The sequence below is a fragment of the Perna viridis genome, chromosome 8, assembly GCF_037379345.1.
Source record: "Perna viridis isolate PV_CMFRI_1.1 ecotype Kerala chromosome 8, ASM3737934v1, whole genome shotgun sequence".
NCBI lineage: Eukaryota > Metazoa > Mollusca > Bivalvia > Mytilida > Mytilidae > Perna > Perna viridis.
The window spans coordinates 28,417,247-28,437,103 of NC_142452.1; the positions used below are offsets into that span (position 1 = coordinate 28,417,247).

The 19,857-nt window shown below is 32.3% G+C and overlaps 1 protein-coding gene across 1 annotated transcript in view; it reads left to right on the forward strand.

Moving 5' to 3' along the window:
* Window positions 1–19,857, forward strand: part of LOC148610091 (tumor protein p53-inducible protein 11-like) — a 213,150-nt gene that overhangs the window by 74,714 nt on the left and 118,579 nt on the right. The window contains exons 3-4 of the mRNA XM_088542152.1: window positions 1,341–1,408; window positions 9,225–9,364. Of these exons, the coding sequence (XP_088398278.1) occupies window positions 9,318–9,364 (47 nt within the window). The 5' untranslated portion in view covers window positions 1,341–1,408; window positions 9,225–9,317. The remainder of the gene's footprint in view (window positions 1–1,340; window positions 1,409–9,224; window positions 9,365–19,857) is intronic.

Here is a 19,857-nt window from a genome sequence, read left to right on the forward strand (position 1 = left end):
AAGTTGTAACATAAGCTATTACCACCACCAGTTTTACACTTAACAATTTTTTGCATTAAACCCTAACAATCAATCAATCTACAAAAGGAAGATTTTAATTGGTTAAATAGGTTATGTCCCTTAACTTTTAGGGGGATTAGTATAGTGAAACCTGTTGAAACTCAACCCTTTTGGACTTTTCAATGTGTTTAGTTTAGACAGGTGTTTGGTTTACCAAGGAACAAATTATTATTTATTCTATATAACTTGACTTTAAAATATGTCAGGTTTAGGCAGGGTTTGATATAGGCAGGTTTTTGGATTATTCAGGGTTTGGTTTAGGCAGGTTTTATGGATTATTGAGAATTTGGTTCAGAAATGTTCTTGGATTATTCAGGGATTGGTTTAGACAAGTTTCACTATACCAGAAAAGGTCAGAAATGAACAAGGTTATTATCTCATATCTAACTGCATACCATTCACTTTGATCTGTTCAGAATCTTGTCAAACTTTTCATCTTAATCCAGGATAAGAGATGTGTCCAGTGTTAAAAACTTAATTTTTGGTCAACATAGACCCATCATAATTTTATACAGACTGCACTGTAAATTTCAAAGTAAATTTAACCAATTTCTTCATAGACCTGCTTGATTTTACATAGACTCAGTCCGTAGGTCTACTGCTAATTTGTCTTACTGTGTGTCAAGTTTGAATGTTGTATCTGTACTTGTCACAACTTAAATCAAGGTTTGACGTCTGCAGTCGTATCAAGCTGCACCCTACAAAGGATTTTACTTATGGTAGAATGCAACTAAAATTAATCTGTAGATATTTGCTGGAAGCAGATTTTATTTACATTTTTGCTGTTGAAAACATTATCAATTAGACCTTCTAAAATAATTCCAGTCAGTGAGAATTTTGTGAGAATGATACACAGGAATCACTTTTTGCATGCTTCTTAATCAGAACCATCAGTATATTTTAGCCCACTTCCCGCTATGCTTGTTTATCACCAATTACTACAGTATATAATTCTAATGAGTGCAGTAATTAAATTCCCTATTGTAAATTGAATAGAAACAAATGAACTCAATAGTAGGATTAATTGAATCTTAAATTAATTATTTACCTATTTGTGCCTTGAGAGGCACAAGCTGAGTGTAATTTATTCCCGAACTTTTTACATGTGAATTTTTAGGATAATTAAAATCAATACAGAATTCTGTAAACTAATCTGATGGTTATTGGTAGTATTGCTATCTTTGTGGACTTGTTGAAATAAATCTCCTAAATCAGGGGAGATAATTACCTAGCTTGGTTTTGACGTGTGATTTATTTTAGTGTTTTCTTTCTCATTGCAGACAGTCAGGTGATTTTTAGGATTAACTAATTTACAATTTGGATAAACTTGTCACAGAGTTGTTATCAGGTAAGATTTGCAAACTCTTTACCTTAGTACCCAGTAAAATATTTTTTCACAGCTTTTAATTAGACACTTATTTGGTTTTTATCCAGAGGACAACTAGGATAAAAAGAAAATATCCCATATTTTTGTTGTTATTTCTGACCAGACTATCATTTATAATATATGATCATGTGCTCATCTTTTGTTTACCTTGACCATGAGTTATATATATGCTGATGAAAGGTTAATTCCTTTTTGTTTTCGAAAAAAACTATTCATATTTAAGGAAGGAATTTTGTAGTTTTCAGAAATTTGGTGAATTGTTTTGTTGGATTGATGTGTGCTCCTTTTTGATTTTTATAAATTTCTGATTTTTTAAAATTTTTGAATGATTAGACTTTATTTATAAAAAGGGGTTGGGTTATACCAGTATTTGCACAGTACCCAGAAAATGCTTCAATCGGTAATCATGAACCTTTTTATGGAATAGTTTATTATACCCCATGAAACAATTTGCAAAGGGTTTAATATTTTTGATCCGTCCGTCAGCCCGTCAGTCTATCTTCAGTTTTCCAGACTTTTTTTTTAAATGCTTGCAGATATTGACATGATTTTTGGTTATAAGTTCACCATAATAAGTTACAGATCAAGGTAAACTTTCGTTCTGCACCAATGATTTTTTACCAAAATTCTGGCCTTGAACTTAGCAAAATTCACAGAAATAACAGTTTTCTGGACTTTTTTTCTAAACACTTGCAGATATTGTCATAATGTTTAGTATACAAATTCACCATGTTAAGTTACAGGACAAGTTTGTAGTTGGTTCTGCTCCGATGATTTTTACCGAAATTAGGGTCTTCAATTTAGCTAAATTCGCAGAAATAACTGTTTTTCTGACTTTTTTTCTAAATGCTTGCAGATATTGACATGATTTTTGGTTATATAAGTCACATGTACGTTTTGTTCCGCTATGATGATATTTACTTTGGATTAACTAAAACTCTCAGAAATTACAGTCTGGAGTTTGAAACTACCATTCTGAGTAACAGATTTAGTTAGAAGATAAAGGTCTAAAGCCTGGAAAAACACTCTTTTTTTATTGGAGTCCTTCTGCATGCATTTCTCTTACAAGCAAATTTACTTGAGTATCCAACATTAGGACGTTTGGGGTATGTGAGTGGGCTCACTAAAGTTCTTTAATTTCTATTAGTGTAACTCCCTTTCGTTTATTATATCTATACTTTGAATTTTACATTTTTGAGTTATGAAAGTATTATCGTTTGTGGGGGACCAATTTTTGTTGTTTTCCTGGGTTCGATAAACCACGAAATTTGGTTCCCAACGAAAAGAAAATTTTTCATTTGTTTGTATGATAGAGTTGACAAATCCAAGTATTCAAGAACCAATGAGCTGATAATTTTTCCCTTTGCCACGAAAATTGGTACCCATGAAAAAAGTACTTTCACAGTAGTTCATACAAATATGCAACAGTTTCCCATTTTGGGCATTGACTGAAAAGGCTTCCACCATATAATTATTAATTGTTTATTTCTTTTGATCTAGGTTTTTTTTGGTTTTATTTATCAAACCTACTGAAAGATTCTGAGATTTATAGAAAGTACTTTCACAGTCCATCTGACTGTTTGCTTGTTCATGTTATCATTTAAAAGTCTTATTGTAAGTATTTTTTTTTTATTTTTAAATTGTAAGTATTTAAGTTATTTGACCACTTCTGTTCTGGTCCGAATATTATTCTGTGTATACATTTAATCACAATCAAAATTGTGAGCCGTATACATCAAGCATGAATTTTGTGTCCATATTTGCCCCATCTGTTTAGATTCAACCTCTGTGGGCATATCCAGCTGCATTTCATGAAGCATTTTATTGTTGTATTTCATTCAATCTTTGGTGAATGACTGGTAGCAATATAAGCTTGGATGAGATTGATATTCACAAAAATCAGCAAATGAGCCTATTTAGGAGGAGTATTCAGTTAAAAAAATTGTGATTTAGGCTTGTCACCTGAATGGCACCTATTTATTGAAACAGTTTCCTTCAAAATTTTATTGAATAATTAATAAAACCTTCAATTGGTTTTCACAGAAATTGTGATGGGGGTAACTTTTATATGGTGCAGATTTAGTTAAAGAATTTAAGTGATTTGATTGAATTAATAACTATAATACACTTGGATAATCCTTAACTGTCTCAACGGTCCCAGGGTAGCATGTCTCAATGGTCCCAGGGTAGCGTGTCTCAATGGTCCCAGGGTAGCATGTCTCAGTGGTCTCAGGGTAGCATGTCTCAATGGTCCCAGGGTAGCATGTCTCAATGGTCCCAGGGTAGCATGCTCACCATGAATGTAGTGGATGTTGAGTCTGATTCATAGCCAAGTCACATCGAAGACTTTAAAATGGGTAGTCACTGCTTCTCCACAAAGAGTAGTCACCGCTTCTCCTCAAAGCATAGTCACTGCTTCTCCTCAAAGCGTAGTCACTGCTTCTCCTCAAAGTGTTGTCACTGCTTCTCCTCAAAGCATAGTCACTGCTTTTCTTCAAAGCGTAGCCACTACTTCTCCTCGAAGCGTAGTCACTGCTTCTCCTCAAAGTGTAGTCATTGCTTCTCCTCAAAGAGTAGTCACCGCTTCTCCTCAAAGGGTAGTCACTGCTTCTCCTCAAATCATAGTCACTGCTTCTCCTCAAACCGTAGTCACTGCTTCTCCTCAAAGTGACGTGGTATTTAAGGAATAGAATGGAGACTAGTTGGAGTCAGAATAATGTATCAGTGTGGAGTAATATGCCTACTGGGGGTTGTTACTTCAGTGAGCTAGCATGATAAAGACCCAGTTGGACTAGTACAGTATAGTGTCTGTTGGATTGTTTATACAGCCTTGTTCTGAAATGCATGAAATATTTGCCATTGGGTGTTAAACCATAATCAATCAATCAATCAGGTCTTGACTGTTATGGACTGTTATCTGGTATTTCTTTTTAGGAAAATCTGTTCTTTATAAAAATCTTCTAATGTAAGACCATAAATAGGATTAAACAATATATAATGTTTCATTTGTAAATCTAAGTATTTGAGACTTTGCAGATAACAATAGGATAATTAATTGGAAAGAGTAAATAACCAAATTGTGATCACACTGCCTAAGAGCACCTAGATTTAACAAGTGTACGGAACATGTTCCATGCACGAGTTGAATCCTCTTGCAGTTGGCATGTTGAAAATGTTTCCCAGCCCACAGTTAACAAGATGATATTTAAATTGTTAAGGCTTTGTTCACCCTTAATTTGCTTATCATGACTAGTGGTCTTTGTGGTCTTATGTGATCACTTGGTATTCATTCTTTCCATCCTTAACTGTCTCAACGGTCCCAGGGTAGCATGTCTCAATGGTCCCAGGGTAGCGTGTCTCAATGGTCCCAGGGTAGCATGTCTCAGTGGTCTCAGGGTAGCATGTCTCAATGGTCCCAGGGTAGCATGTCTCAATGGTCCCAGGGTAGCATGCTCACCATGAATGTAGTGGATGTTGAGTCTGATTCATAGCCAAGTCACATCGAAGACTTTAAAATGGGTAGTCACTGCTTCTCCACAAAGAGTAGTCACCGCTTCTCCTCAAAGCATAGTCACTGCTTCTCCTCAAAGTGTTGTCACTGCTTCTCCTCAAAGCATAGTCACTGCTTTTCTTCAAAGCGTAGCCACTACTTCTCCTCGAAGCGTAGTCACTGCTTCTCCTCAAAGTGTAGTCATTGCTTCTCCTCAAAGAGTAGTCACCGCTTCTCCTCAAAGGGTAGTCACTGCTTCTCCTCAAATCATAGTCACTGCTTCTCCTCAAACCGTAGTCACTGCTTCTCCTCAAAGTGACGTGGTATTTAAGGAATAGAATGGAGACTAGTTGGAGTCAGAATAATGTATCAGTGTGGAGTAATATGCCTACTGGGGGTTGTTACTTCAGTGAGCTAGCATGATAAAGACCCAGTTGGACTAGTACAGTATAGTGTCTGTTGGATTGTTTAAACAGCCTTGTTCTGAAATGCATGAAATATTTGCCATTGGGTGTTAAACCATAATCAATCAATCAATCAGGTCTTGACTGTTATGGACTGTTATCTGGTATTTCTTTTTAGGAAAATCTGTTCTTTATAAAAATCTTCTAATGTAAGACCATAAATAGGATTAAACAATATATAATGTTTCATTTGTAAATCTAAATATTTGAGACTTTGCAGATAACAATAGGATAATTAATTGGAAAGAGTAAATAACCAAATTGTGATCACACTGCCTAAGAGCACCTAGATTTAACAAGTGTACGGAACATGTTCCATGCACGAGTTGAATCCTCTTGCATTTTTGGCACGATTGATCATATTTTGGTTATTCATCTTAACTGATTGATTATCCAATTTATTATATAGATTTCTTCCAATATTCATTTCTATTTTCAACATAAATTTTGAATTTTGTGAACAGGGTATTGATATTCATGTTGTGAAGTTTTGGCGGGAGAAAGTGCGAGAGTGAAATTACCAAATTTATTTCACAGTGTGAATTATCGAAATTTTGAACACTCAGAACATTCAGTAAATCACTGCTATCTATATAATAATAATTAATTGTTTCACAGCTGATAATCATTGAATGGTGTATACTATCAATTTCAATTATTTAATTTAAAAATAGTTAATAAGTCAATAATGAGTTGGTGTTTCTAGTCAAACTGAGAAAGAGTAATCAAGGGAACCAAGGTTATCAAAAGAATGCAATCCAGGGACAAAGACCAGACATGGAAAACAGACACACACAACAAAGAACATAAAGTAACTAAAATCATACATACAAAGTAACAAAAGCAAATGAGCAACTCTGACTCCACTAAAAACTGGGAGCATGGACCAGGTGCATCGGTAGGGTAAGCGTCCTATGCTTATTATTAGTTGAAAGTTGAAATTTGCTGTTTTACAATTCTCATGATTTACTATACATGTATGTGTTTCTTTACCCATTCTCTTACGATAACGTCAAATGACAACCAAGAAATTAAAACGAAGACAGAAAATGTTAAAGGTGGACAGACTGACAAGCTCTCACTATCTTGTTTTGGAAAATGGAGGGAAGACATATCTGTTAACCCTGCAACATTAAGGGAGAGAGTCCTTGTTAACCCTACCATATTAAGGGAGAGAGTCCCTGAAAATCAATGAAAAGTTTAGAATTGTTGGAGTTGTTTGCATTTTTTTGTGAAAAAACTACTTTATTTTCTGTGAAAAATACTGAATAATTGAATTTTAACATCAGATATTTGCTCTTAAACAATAGACAGTGTTAGTGGGGTAGGAATTTCCTACAGGTTAACAGGCATGGGGGTGTTCTAACGTACAATGGCTTTCTGACACTTTGAAAATTATTGTATGAATAATATGGTAGCAGAAGGTTTAATCTTTTACAAAGTTTGTCAAATGTGTATTTGACTCACAATATTGCTCAAAGAAACACTTTAAGTTTTATACCATCCCAATTTGCTTTTTTATGACATGTGTTTCTCAAATTAAAAAAGAAAATCTTGCAAGGAAAGTCAAATTAGAACACTTGTGGATTTTCCTCAAAAGATTTATTAAATAAGTTAGATGTGAAAATAATCACACTGAATTGAAACAAACTATGTTACAGATGTGCATTTCCTTAAAATCATAGATTATATATTGATTACTGCATTTAAAATTTGATAAATAGCAAAATTATAGAAATTTCAATACAGCATTGTTTTGTATTAATATGATTTGTTTCTGACTTGATATTAATTTCCTGCTGTTCTATTACATTTCAAGAAGTAAAAAAATCCTAGTGTACACTTTAAAAGGTATATCTCACTGCTGCAAAGTCTGGTTTGATTAAAGGAATGATTTTTGAACTATTTGATTGCTGCCAGCTTTGCAAACTTTTTTGTTTGTAGTCTTTATAAATGTTGTGGATTGAATTGCAAAGCATATAATCTTGTAACATACAATAAAACTGGTTTGTTTGGTTCTGAAATCTAAAGGGAGAATAGAGTTGTCAAGTTTCATATGCTTTTTTGATTTGTTGGTCAAAATATGTCAAAGTGAATATTTTTTTAGGTCAGATTCAAGCTGAAATATCTAAAGTGACTGTTCTTACCATTAACATTTGAAATGTTCATAATATTCATGTGTTTTCTTGTAATGGTATATTTTTGTGTTTCTATTATAGATGAATGCTATAGTGTTACACAAGATTACCTTGTTATTCCCTTACCAACAAAGATGCAAAGGATCTACATGTAGTTACAGTACTGTCCTTCCTACTACATCACCCTTTAGTAAACTTTGGACACAACATTTTGAAACTCTAGAACATCGCTATATAGAACACTCTAGACACATCATTATAAAATTCTAAAATCCTATTAATTTTCAATGTCAAAAGTGAAGGTCATAGAGTACCATATAGCTGGTATTTTTTTAGGGTGCTAGTTTTGGCCTATTTTAGTAGTATTTCTCAAAAAGTCAATAAATTCTGCAAAATATTTACTCTTAGCTGAGGTACTTATAGCACAACTAAGCATCTGCCGAAATTGCTGAATTTTTTGGTGAACTTTTGTGCCTTGAAATTGCCAAATTTTTACCCGCCAAAATAACCTGCTAATATTATACTGTTTTACATTACATGTGCATTGCCCTTGTCATTAACTGCTCAGTAATAGCCACACCACCAAATTAGTAGATCTGTAACATCAAGGTTACATCCTGGTTGGTCAGAATACTTAAAATGTAAGATGAGACAGGATGTTGGATTATGCAAGTTTATTTATAAATTGACTGGTTGTTAGAATTATCAAGTAGAATTGACGAGTTGTTGGAATACACAAGTGGAATTGACAGGTTGTTGGAATACTTTGTTTGAATAGACAGGCTGTTGGTACAGGCAAATTAAAATTACACATTGTTGTAGCATTCAGGTTGAACTGACTTGATATTGGAATACACAAGTTTAGTTAAGGATTGAAAATATTACAATTATTTGTTTGAAAAAATTCAGGGTTATTCAGCTGTCTAACTTTCTCTGCATCCACTAGAGGATATCAGCAGCTTTATCCCTTATTTTTTCGACCAATATTACACCATGTCTAAACTAACCATTTTCATCATTATTAAGCTCATGCATCATTTTCCATTCATTTTACTAATTCAATCTAAAATCAGTATTAGCAAGTGTCATGAAAACCAATGACTTCATTCTCTCACACCATAGTTCTGACATTCATTCATTCCCAAAATTACTGATCAGATGCTTTAATCTTTATTGATGAAAATTTTGATAGTGGCATAAAGAATTTGAAAATGAGAATGTCAGGTAGTGAGGATTTGTTAAGATACCTGGTTCTAAGAGAGATAACTCTAATTTTATCAAGGAATTGTGCCTTTCCAAACTTTGATCTGAGTAAGAAAATGATACAAAGAATGTTCCTTGGAGTATCTTTTTACGTCAATTTTAAAAATTTTAAGATTGACATTTATTTTACTGGTATATTTAAAATTAAAAAAAAAAGCCTTAGATTTTCTCAACAAATACTGCAAGCTGTGAGATTTTTGTGGGAGTTTTAATTTTCACTATTTTTACAGTAAAACAGGTAAGGGGAAATAGAACTGTTCTGAATATTTTCTTTAGAAAACTTTATAATGCAATGTGAGTAACAGTCACCAATTTAAAACTGCGTGGAAGTAGATTGATTGCCGGGACAGCAAAAAAAAAAAAAAAAAAAAGGCAGGCATGAAGAATTCCTGGTTTACATTCATTATTCAATTTTTTTTTAGGTCATCAATAGTGCAGTCATGATACTCTATAGAGCTAGATTCAAAACAGACTAAAACCAAGTTGTACAAAGTTCTTTGTTGATATTAGTTGCCATGGAAACAGATCTGTTGGACCCAGCCCCTCCCTCTAATAACTATAGGTAAGTGAATTTCTCCTCTTAACAGGCTTTACATACTTTAGAGTTGTTTTAGACCTGGCCATGGTTCCATGAAACTTATATAAAAAAAATGACTCATGCCTGTAAGGTGTAAGGTTCTCTGACACTTATAGTTTCTGTGAGGTGCCAGGCCGTGATATTGTTCATGTAGGTTATTATTTTTTTTTTTTGCATGGAAATGATTTTTTCCACACTATTTAACAGTCAGACAGAATTACAAATGTAACTTTCCTTTGTCCAAATTTCACTTGCCTTGGGTAAATGGAAATGAGAATTCTAAAGCCTGTCCTGTCTTCATTGTCTATACTTGTGCTTAAATAAATATTTTGGAGGAGGTACTTATGATATTTTATTTAAGGGATCTCAGATATTGATGAAACTTTATTTATTTCTATTGTTACACCTGCAGGTTGAGTTTTCTTCAACCTTTCAGAAGAAATAATTTGACTTTTTTTTTAAACTTATTTGTATATTTGCAACAACTTTTGGACCACCTGTATTCATATTTCTAGAATGGGGTACAAGCTCAGAATGGCAGGTAATGATTGTAAACCAACTAATTTTCATGTACTATCTTTTTTTTCGCTTCTAGCAAGCAAGGAAAAATCACCTAAGTAAACCTATGCAAATAAGGTCTTTTATAATCAAATAATGTGAAAGTACTATTGTTCGTGGGGTACCAATTTTTGTGATTTTCATGGGTAGGCCAAATCACAAAATTTGGTTCCCAATGAAAAGGAGATTACCATTGATGTGTATACTGAAAACCTCAAAAGCATGAATTCAAGAATCCTCAAACTTGTGTTTCATCCCTTATCCACGAAAATTGGTACCCACCAATTCATATACTTTCACAGTAGATGTTAGAAAGAGTGTACATCTAAGTCATGAAAATAGGAAGCTGTGAAATTAATTTGATATCCTTACGCAGAAAAATAGGTTGGGCTACATTGGTACCTGGGTAGATTTGCCAGAATCCAATTACTGTCTGAAATTTATTCAATTTTGTTATGCAGTATCTTTTGATGGTAATGAAAAAAATATTATGATACTAAATTATTTTAATATCATGTTTTGCCAATAATTATTGAGCACTGTAAATGTAGATGCAAAAATCTACAGATTTAAGAGACTTTATTAGCAGAATTAGATGCAAGAAAATATGTTTAATTTAGTGACCCAGGTGGAAATTACTGTTACAAAACAGAATTGTCTCCCTTACAATTGATAATTAATTTAAATGTAGACATCAAATGTATTTCATTTTGTTTGAACATGGGGTATTCCCTTTATATATATATTCCTGTTACGTTATAGTTTAACTTGATATACAAGTTTGTAAATTAGATACGGGTATGCAGATTAGTATTGCATGTTTGACAAAGTACATAATTCAGCACGAGGAAAAATTTGGCGGTAAAAGCGTGGGATATTTGGTCACATTGATACTGGAATTTTGGTCATTTGGATATCGAAGTTGCTCACAGTAACTTAAGACATACGACTGTCATATACGTTATTTATTTATTTTTATTTTTCAAATATATAATATAATATAAAGTTATAATATGATGTGTATAATCTTATTGAATATATTGCTGTTGGATATATTTTAAGAATAAATGTATTGTATCGCAAGAAAAAATAAGAAAAGTTACTTCGAGTAGCTAAACCTAATTATATTAGTGTTATACCTTTTGCCCTTATGAAGTAGAGATGTTTTGAAGGTTAGAATATGGCTATGGTTGAAGTTGGAAAATGGATATGGTTGAAAGTCACAACATGTAAATGAATTTGGATATTGAATATACAACACATTTAGTAGAGAAATGGGTAGTTGTCATGCATATGAATTAAGAATGAAATACTTTAAATTCGGAAGAGCACAGTGTTGGAGAATTTAAACCTGGTTTATGTGTAGGGCAAGCCCTAGAATTCTCGACATTGGTGCAAGAAAGATAACTCAAACTAATAACAAGAAAAGCAATTTCCTGCACTCAAGTATTTCATAAAAAAAAAATTATCTAATTTTCACCAGTATCCAATAAGAATGATAATAACATTGTGAAACCAAACACTGAATATCAGAGTGTACCATAACAAGTAAATGTGAAGTCTATTACTTGATTATTATCTTATGTACATAAATGGATATCTCATTCACTTCTATAACCTTCTCATAGTTTGTTTTATTCTCTGTTAATTAATTCATATCCTGAATGTAAATTTATGCTAAGTTAACTAGGTAAGGTAAAAGTTAAACATTCAAAGAAATCATATAGACATTATTTGTACAGCTATGTAGCTGCTCGTTTAAAAGTTCACAGTTAAGGCAACAAGTGACCAGTTTCTAAACATTAAATTCAAGAACACAGAATGAAACAGTAATAAAGGGCACCAAGATTCTTTTGGAAATCGAAAGAATGTAATCCAGAGACAAAGAGTAGACATGGAAAACAGACATACACAACAAATAACATAAAATAAGCAAAATAATACATACAAAGTAACAAAAGCAAATGAGCAACTCGGACTCCACTAAAAAGCATGGACCCAGTGCACGGGTAGGGTAAGCATCCTCTGCTTTTCAAGAAACACCTGCCAAGTTGCTCAAAAAAGGTCAAGTCCAGTGTAGAGGAAAGTGGAAAGGAAAACTATGACATGTTGAACAAATCAGTTTTCATGGTGTAATGAAGTAAGGAACTGGATTATCAACAACAGATTCCAACTATACTACAAAATGTGGAATAGGGAAAATATTTACTACCTAGTTTTAATTTACTTCTCTCTGAGAAATTTAGAAATTCGATGATAGATTTAGTACAGGTCTGTAATATCAATACTAGAATTCTATCTTAAATGACTAATGTTATAAAAACACTTTCTATATTAGAAAAACAAAATGCAAATGAAATAATTTTTTATGTTTTAAGTAGGATTTTTCAAATTGAATCTCTCATTATAGCTTAGGTTTTAAAATAAAATCATTCTTGAAATGAGTATTGAATTTCATTCCTTTAATTTAATAGCATTAATTCATATCATTTTTTGCAGCTTGTGTTTTTGCATATTAAGTTGTATTTGATTTTCTTATATGCTATTTATCTGTCTCTCTCAGTGGGAAAGATCAAAAGGTGTTTAAAGGTGGTGATTGTGAAATTGATTTTGTCACTATGGATAATTGGAATTAAAGCTAGCAATTTACTGCCTGTTTTCTATAATTAATGGAATACTTCATTATTATATGATTCAACTAGATTGTTTGATCAGCTGGGATTAATTTCTTTGTTGAAATAAGTTGAATTCAAAGGACTTGGAGAGATAGGACCAATATTTGGCACCTTGCATGAAAGAAAATAAGAAATTTGATACAGAGAAGTTTTTCTCCACTGGTTAGAGCATGAAATGAACAATTTAGCTTTTTCTTCTATATTAACAAGCATATCAACTTTCTATGATTATTTTTAAATTAGCAAATCTGAAAATTTTCCAGCAAATTTCTAAAATTAGGCACATTTCTGTCAATTTCTTCAAACTTATTTTTTTAGGGGAAATAGTGGGCCAAATATGGCCCTTACTTGTACTTAGTTTTTTAGATGTAAAGTTTAGAGAATGATGTTTTGACAGGCCTAAGGCAGTGGTTAACGCTTGGTACACCCTGTGTTTTCTTTCTTCCACACAAGCATTTTACTGTAATTCTGGAAGGCCAGAAATATTTTTTATAATTTTTAGTCCTGAAATAACCCCAAAATATCTTCAAATACTTAATTGAAGTTCATTTAATATATAAACTTGAATAATACTTGCCTCACCCATATCCTCCATGTTCTTAAGATACTCATTTTTTTATACCCATCCCCACGAAGTAGCCAGGTATTATGAAGTAACGTGTGTCTGCCCATGATGGTTTCCACTGGGCTTGGTTGATCCACAGATTTTTCTACTGGACAAAAGCTATCTATTGCATTAGTGTAGTACTATCTAAATAAGTTATTTAGTGGCTAAAGTTCTAAACGACTGGGCTCAGATGATATTTTTACAAGATATTGAAGGATTTTTTCAAACTTTGCATATTATTGAGTATCATAAAATACAGATCAAGGTGGAATTTCAGTTTGATCGGATTATTTACACAAATGTTACAACCATTTTAGTTGTTTTTCCCCCAAAAATGTTTGCAATTCAGCAGGGTATCATTTAATGTCCCATTAGATGCCCTATTTTTACTCAACTATAATTGTATGGCAGATTCATATGTGGGGCGTTTTCAGTTATGTTTTTGATTTGAATGTTTTTGGAAAAGGTTTCTGTCTAAACAATTTGGAAATGTTTCAAAAAGGTATTGCATTCAAAAGCATTTTTGTCTCATTAGATTTCATTTTCCCTGAACATGTTTTGAACTTAAACATCTCAAAAAATGTGTACTGTGCCAAATGCATTTTCAAAAATAAATTTCACCTGAAATCTTTTTTTCAAACACATGACCTACATTTTGACCTCTGAATAGAACGAGTAGTAGTATATTATTACAATTTTAATCCAAGTTTACTTTCTGCATCACTTTAAATTCAGAAACTGTTTGGATTTTTGTCATTTAAGCCAAAAGTCTGAAGTCAATTTTTGTGCTTTTGAGAAAAGTTTCACGTCAGTAAATAATTTACTGTAATGTTCAAAATTCCATAATGCCGGTTTTGCATTGCAATGATTTGTAAAATTATAGTATATACATACAGTTCTAAGGACAATGATTGATTGATTGTTAGGGTTAGAAAACCATAGTAGGGTTCTTTAACATGTGAGGAATGTGGCATTCCACCACCTGGGGCAAACAGCCCAGTTACTCTGTGAGCAGAGTGCTTTAGACCCGGTTCTGAGCACTATTTAGTCACCTTTTACGACAAGCTTAGTGCTGCTGCGCGCACATCCTTTTGACACCCGGACCTGCATGGGTTGACAAAAAAACAAAAAAAGCAAATTGATAATCTTTATTTTAGTTCTATCCTTTGGACTTACTCCTCATATAAGCATGAAATTTGCCTTGGTTTTAACTCTACATTGATTATTTTTAAATTGACTAAAAGGATGTGAAAGAGAAGCTGCATTACAGAAAATTGACAGTAAGAGAATACCCTTGGGAGACATGCTTTGTTTTAAAATAATGAGCAATTAATGAAGCAGATAGAAAAGTTCCATGCAAGAGATTGTTTACTCTTCATTTGATAGTACTGAAAAACCACATGTATTGATAAAATCTACTACTGGTTGGTAACCAAATCATAATGAAAACTGAAAATTATTGTTTAATGATGTTCAGTATGCTGGAAATATGTCTTTATAACAAAAAGGTAGTGTTACTAAAATTTAAAATCATTTATGTCAAAAAATATGTATATGGTTGAATTACTGAGTGAGAAAGCAATCATACTAACTTGACAATGCAATTGGCTTTGTTTTTTTTTATTTATGGCAGAAGTTTCAAGAGATGATAAGAATGAATAAAAACTCATGATTTGTTTAAGTGGAAGTCCACAAAGAATTCAGTCACTGCCAATAGTAAAGTGATTAATTTTGTAGAAAAACCCACTGAACAAACAATGCTTTATACAATCTGCATTTGCTATATATTTACGTAACAATATTTATTTCTGAATTCAAATTTGCACTTTTGAGAAAATCTTACATTTATCTTCAACTAAAATCAACCAAATTAAACCAAATCAAGAACAATAACTCTTGCAAAGGGCCAATTTCATGTACAATCTATACAATTTTTATCTCAAAACGCAACCTCTAAATGAAAAACTAAGACTGGTCATGGGATCAATAACTGTTTTAGAACAAGGAATAAAACTGAATGCAGTTTGTTTTTGACATGCATGAATCACCTTCTGCCTGATTTTTATAAAGACTGCTATATAAATAGATGTCTAGTTATATAGGGTTTGGTTTAGAAATGTTATATTGTTATGACCTGTATAATTGACACGGCTTTATAACTATGAAAGTAATACCTTGAAGCAGGACAGGAAGGAATTCTAGACCTCGTAAAATCTTCTCTGATATTCCAAATTCTGTCCTTTTCAGATAACTTTGAGGTTCTAATGTATTTCCTTCTTGTTGAGAAAATAAAACAATTACAATAAAAAATTTCATGGATTTTCGCAGAATTGTGAAAGAAATAGATATATATCTAATTTGTATGAAAGCCGTCAATATTGGTAAGATACAATTACATTATATTTGTATGGTTGAAAGTGCTTCCGCCATTGTCCTAAATCAGTTTGATTTGTTTTGCACCGATAAGCAGTATTAGATACACTATTGATTACTAGATTAAATCTTGCATGCAGAAATGGTTTATCTATGCCTGCGGAAGGTGAAAGCAGCAAGATTTATAATGGAATAGATGTACCATTTTTGTTATCCAGCTGACATTCTGACATTCATGGTTCTAGATTCATGACCTATTGTAAAGTCTGGATGTTTTTTAATTGAGGAGATTTTCCATTTTCTCCATCAAGGTTAAAATTATTTATCTTTTGTGTCAAATGATAGCATTGCATGAAGCTATTTATAATCTCTCTTGTCATAAGAGTATTTCAAATATGGCTCACCCTTCCCATGTCTGTTTGATTCCTTAAATGTCTGTTTGTCTGTTGGTTGTTTTATCCAAGGTCAAATTATTTCTTCAGTATTTGTGGAATATTGTTTGTATGTATGTGATTTCATCCTAATGAGTTTTATTGTGTTTTATTTATTGATGGTCCTGTTATTTCTTTCATTTTCCTGGATATAAACCTTGATTTGTGGTACCAGTATGTTAGTACGGTAATTAGGTCCCCCCCCCCAAACTAATGTGGATCAACATTGGTTTTGTCTTGTCCCTCAGTACAACTCCTCAAAAACTTCTGAATCAGATTTCATTTAGCTTTTAAGGTATATGATGTCATATGTAGTTGTGCATATTATCAGGAATTTTTTATTTGCTAAATTTTATGGGTGTAAATAATGTCTCTTTGAACTGAAATTTTATAAACAATACTAGTTTTTTTGAAATCACAAATACTAATAGCAAATCCTTGAACTCATAATTTCAGTACTGTACATTCATATATGATTTGGATAACTATATATTACTACACCAACTTATGTTGCAGATGGATGCCATAGAAGCATCATTTCTAGCTGAATAGGAGATCAAAATGTACCTTTCTTAAATATCATACACATGTATATGTGTGTTTTTTTACTTGTATGAGAGTGGGAAGTTCACATTAAAAGATGTAGTGATTTGTTAGTATTAAATGTTCTGTAATATAGCAGAGAAACACCTAATCTCCAATTCAGAGGTTGCAAGTTGTTTTGATTGAGAAACATTTTGATCATCATGGTTACGAAGTCACCCAATTTTAGAGCATATTGCAACTTTGCTTGAGTTTGTACTGTTTTGGACTCCTCTAAGTTTGATGAACTGTTGCACTGCACAACAATATAGATCTAAAATATCAAGTTCATTTTTGAAAAAAGAATACACTTACTTTGCTAGTAATGTACATTGTCAAAAGATGTGAAATGGAAAAGAACATGAATACATATTATTTATCTTCCTTAAATTGACTTTAAGTCTTCAAGTTTCAGCTAAAAAAATATGTGATTTTTCAATTCTAAACTCAGTCCATACATATAGCTATGACAGGGTTTATGTTGAAAATGAGAAAATCACTGATTTTTTTGGGAGTTAAGTAGTTAAGTTTAGTAGAGCAGTGAATTCGCCTGGATGTTGAAAACAAGCTGAAATCAGTGGCATAGAATATTTGACAATAAGTGACTTTGAAGACTTTAGTCTTTGATTTTAAGTTGTTGCTAATGATTTTAGTAACATTGACATGACAATAATTTGATACTGTGAAAGTACTTTAATTTTTGGATACCAATTTTCTTGGATTAAGGAAGAAACACAAGTTTGTGGATTCTTGAATTCATGGTTTTGAGGTTTTCAGTATACACATCAGTGGAAAACTCCTTTTCATTGGGAACCAAAAAATTCATGGTTTGGCTTTCCCACAAAATGCACGAAAATTGGTACCCCACGAACAATAGTATTTTCACTGTATATGGAACACCTTGCATTTGCCTGTAATTCTACTTCATCTAAGGATAAGTTACATGTCAAATCAGTTTGCACTTACTTTCTGTATACAGTCCTTGAACTGATTCACGCAACAATTTGACGGATCGATGACCGATGACCAATCTGATCACAGTTTTGTTATGTAAAATGACGTAAGATGTGTTTGAAATATAATAAATGTAAAATAAAAGAAGACAATTAAAAACGTAAAATACAGTGACCGCTCCGTGGTCACATGATGCGATCACCGGTTTTATGGATTGGTTTGATGGATTGATGACTGACCGAAAACTGATCAGTGATCGATGACTGATCGCAATTTTTGTTGCATGGATCGGTTCAGGTACTGTATAAATTTACAAAAAAATGTACCTTTTATAGCTCTAATGAGAAATATACCCTTATAGCTTGACACTATTCAGTCACAATCAAAATTTAGTACAAATATTACAATGAAGGTTCCATTGTAGTAGCTGATGAGTACTGTGGTTCTGATTCCTACTTATTGCAAATGATTGACAGTCAATTTCAATTTCCAACCATATTTGTTCCTCAATACACTCCACCATGATGCTGTTAAGTTTAAAATACAAATTCACATCTGGCTGGCAGCTATGTACTACTAAATGGATACATTTCTATTTGTCTTCTAAATGTTGTTAAATCTGATGTCTAAAATAAAAATTCAATTTAGCTAATAATGTTTTTGCTTCCCACAATATGACACACTCTGTCACAGTCTCTGTGGGGAATGGATGTTTTTTTCATATAGAAGTTCAATATTTTTATGTATAAAAGTTATAATTGAAGTTTTATTGTTATGTTTGCTAATGTTATGATAGTCCCTGCTATGTTAGAGTTAATGTCATCAATATTTGATATATGTTGAACTTCATAGATCAACCTTGGTCTTTTTTGTCTTCTCTTCAATAAGAATGCTTTTTAAATGTATTAGAAAATAATGTATTGGACAATATATATTAATAATTTCAGTACTTGAATTTGGTATTTTTTCATGAAATTCCCTTAAACTATATGTACTACGTATTCTGTAATATTTGTGTTTTCTTTCAGATGTTAAAATGAATATATGAGTTTATTTAAGGGACTTAGGTCAGTAATTCCCTTTATAACCTTTGTATTGTTCTTTTTTTAGTGGTTATTGAGAGATTAATTTAAGTCAAATGGTTTGTCAAATAAAGAATTGATATTCCAAACAAAATGTGATTTTTTTTGTGTAAACTCTTAGTCTTAATTTTATTAGGTGTTGTATGAACTGCGAACTTCATAAATATATCAGTCTGTTTCTTTAAAAAAAATTACCTTTTGAAATCACATTGTGTACATGTGTGTGAGTGGAAGCGTTTTATGTTATTCAAGATATCATTTTTGAAAGAAGTTTGCATCGAAACAGGCAAAAGAGTCAATGAGTGAGAGATACTGTGAAAGTACTTTTATTTGTGGATACCAATTTTCTTGGATAAGGGAAGGTACACAAGTTTGTGGAAACTTGAATTCATGGTTTTGAGATTTTTAGTATACACATCAACTTTTTGCTTGGAACTAAACTTCGTGGTTTGGCCTACCCATGAAAACCCTGAAAATTAGTACCCAACAAACAATAGTATTTTCACAGAATATGGAAAGTGCTATTTTTTTTCAACTTTATTTATTATTACAGTGTTAATTGAATAGACTCAAATCTCAACCAAATTTTGAAATTCCCTCAAACATGAAATGAGGGGCAGATCCAGGATTTTAGATTAGATTTAGATTTTAAATTTTTTTAGGTTAAATTTTTGAAATATTCTTCTAGAGTGGGTGCTATGTAGATATCTTTTGTGGTAAAATTAACAAGAAATTAAAGTTTCAACCTAAAACTGCCTAAATCTACCCTTGACAACCCATGCTTTGCAAATTTTAGGAAGGGTGTGCACCCGCCATGACCCCGCCTGAATTCGCCCCTGAAAATTATATCAAACAACAAAAAATTGATTCCCATGTATATATACATGTGTAATGATAAAATTAACCTCAGGATCAAGAGGTAATTGAGACTTCTTATTGATTGGCTGGTGTTGAGGTCACAGATTGCATAACAAATAGGTCAAATGCTTTAATATTTCTGTCATAACAGCATAGATACTTCTGAAATGGTAGTGATATTCAATATTGGAGATTCTTGATGGTTATGTCAATTTTTGGGGGGTTGCATTGATCTTAGTGTCTGTTAGTAGAGACTCGATATCCATAACTGTTTAAACCTTTGCTAAATGGTTTTCATCATACTTTTACAAATGATTCTGCATGCCTGTATTACTAAGGATTTGTTGACTGAGTAGTT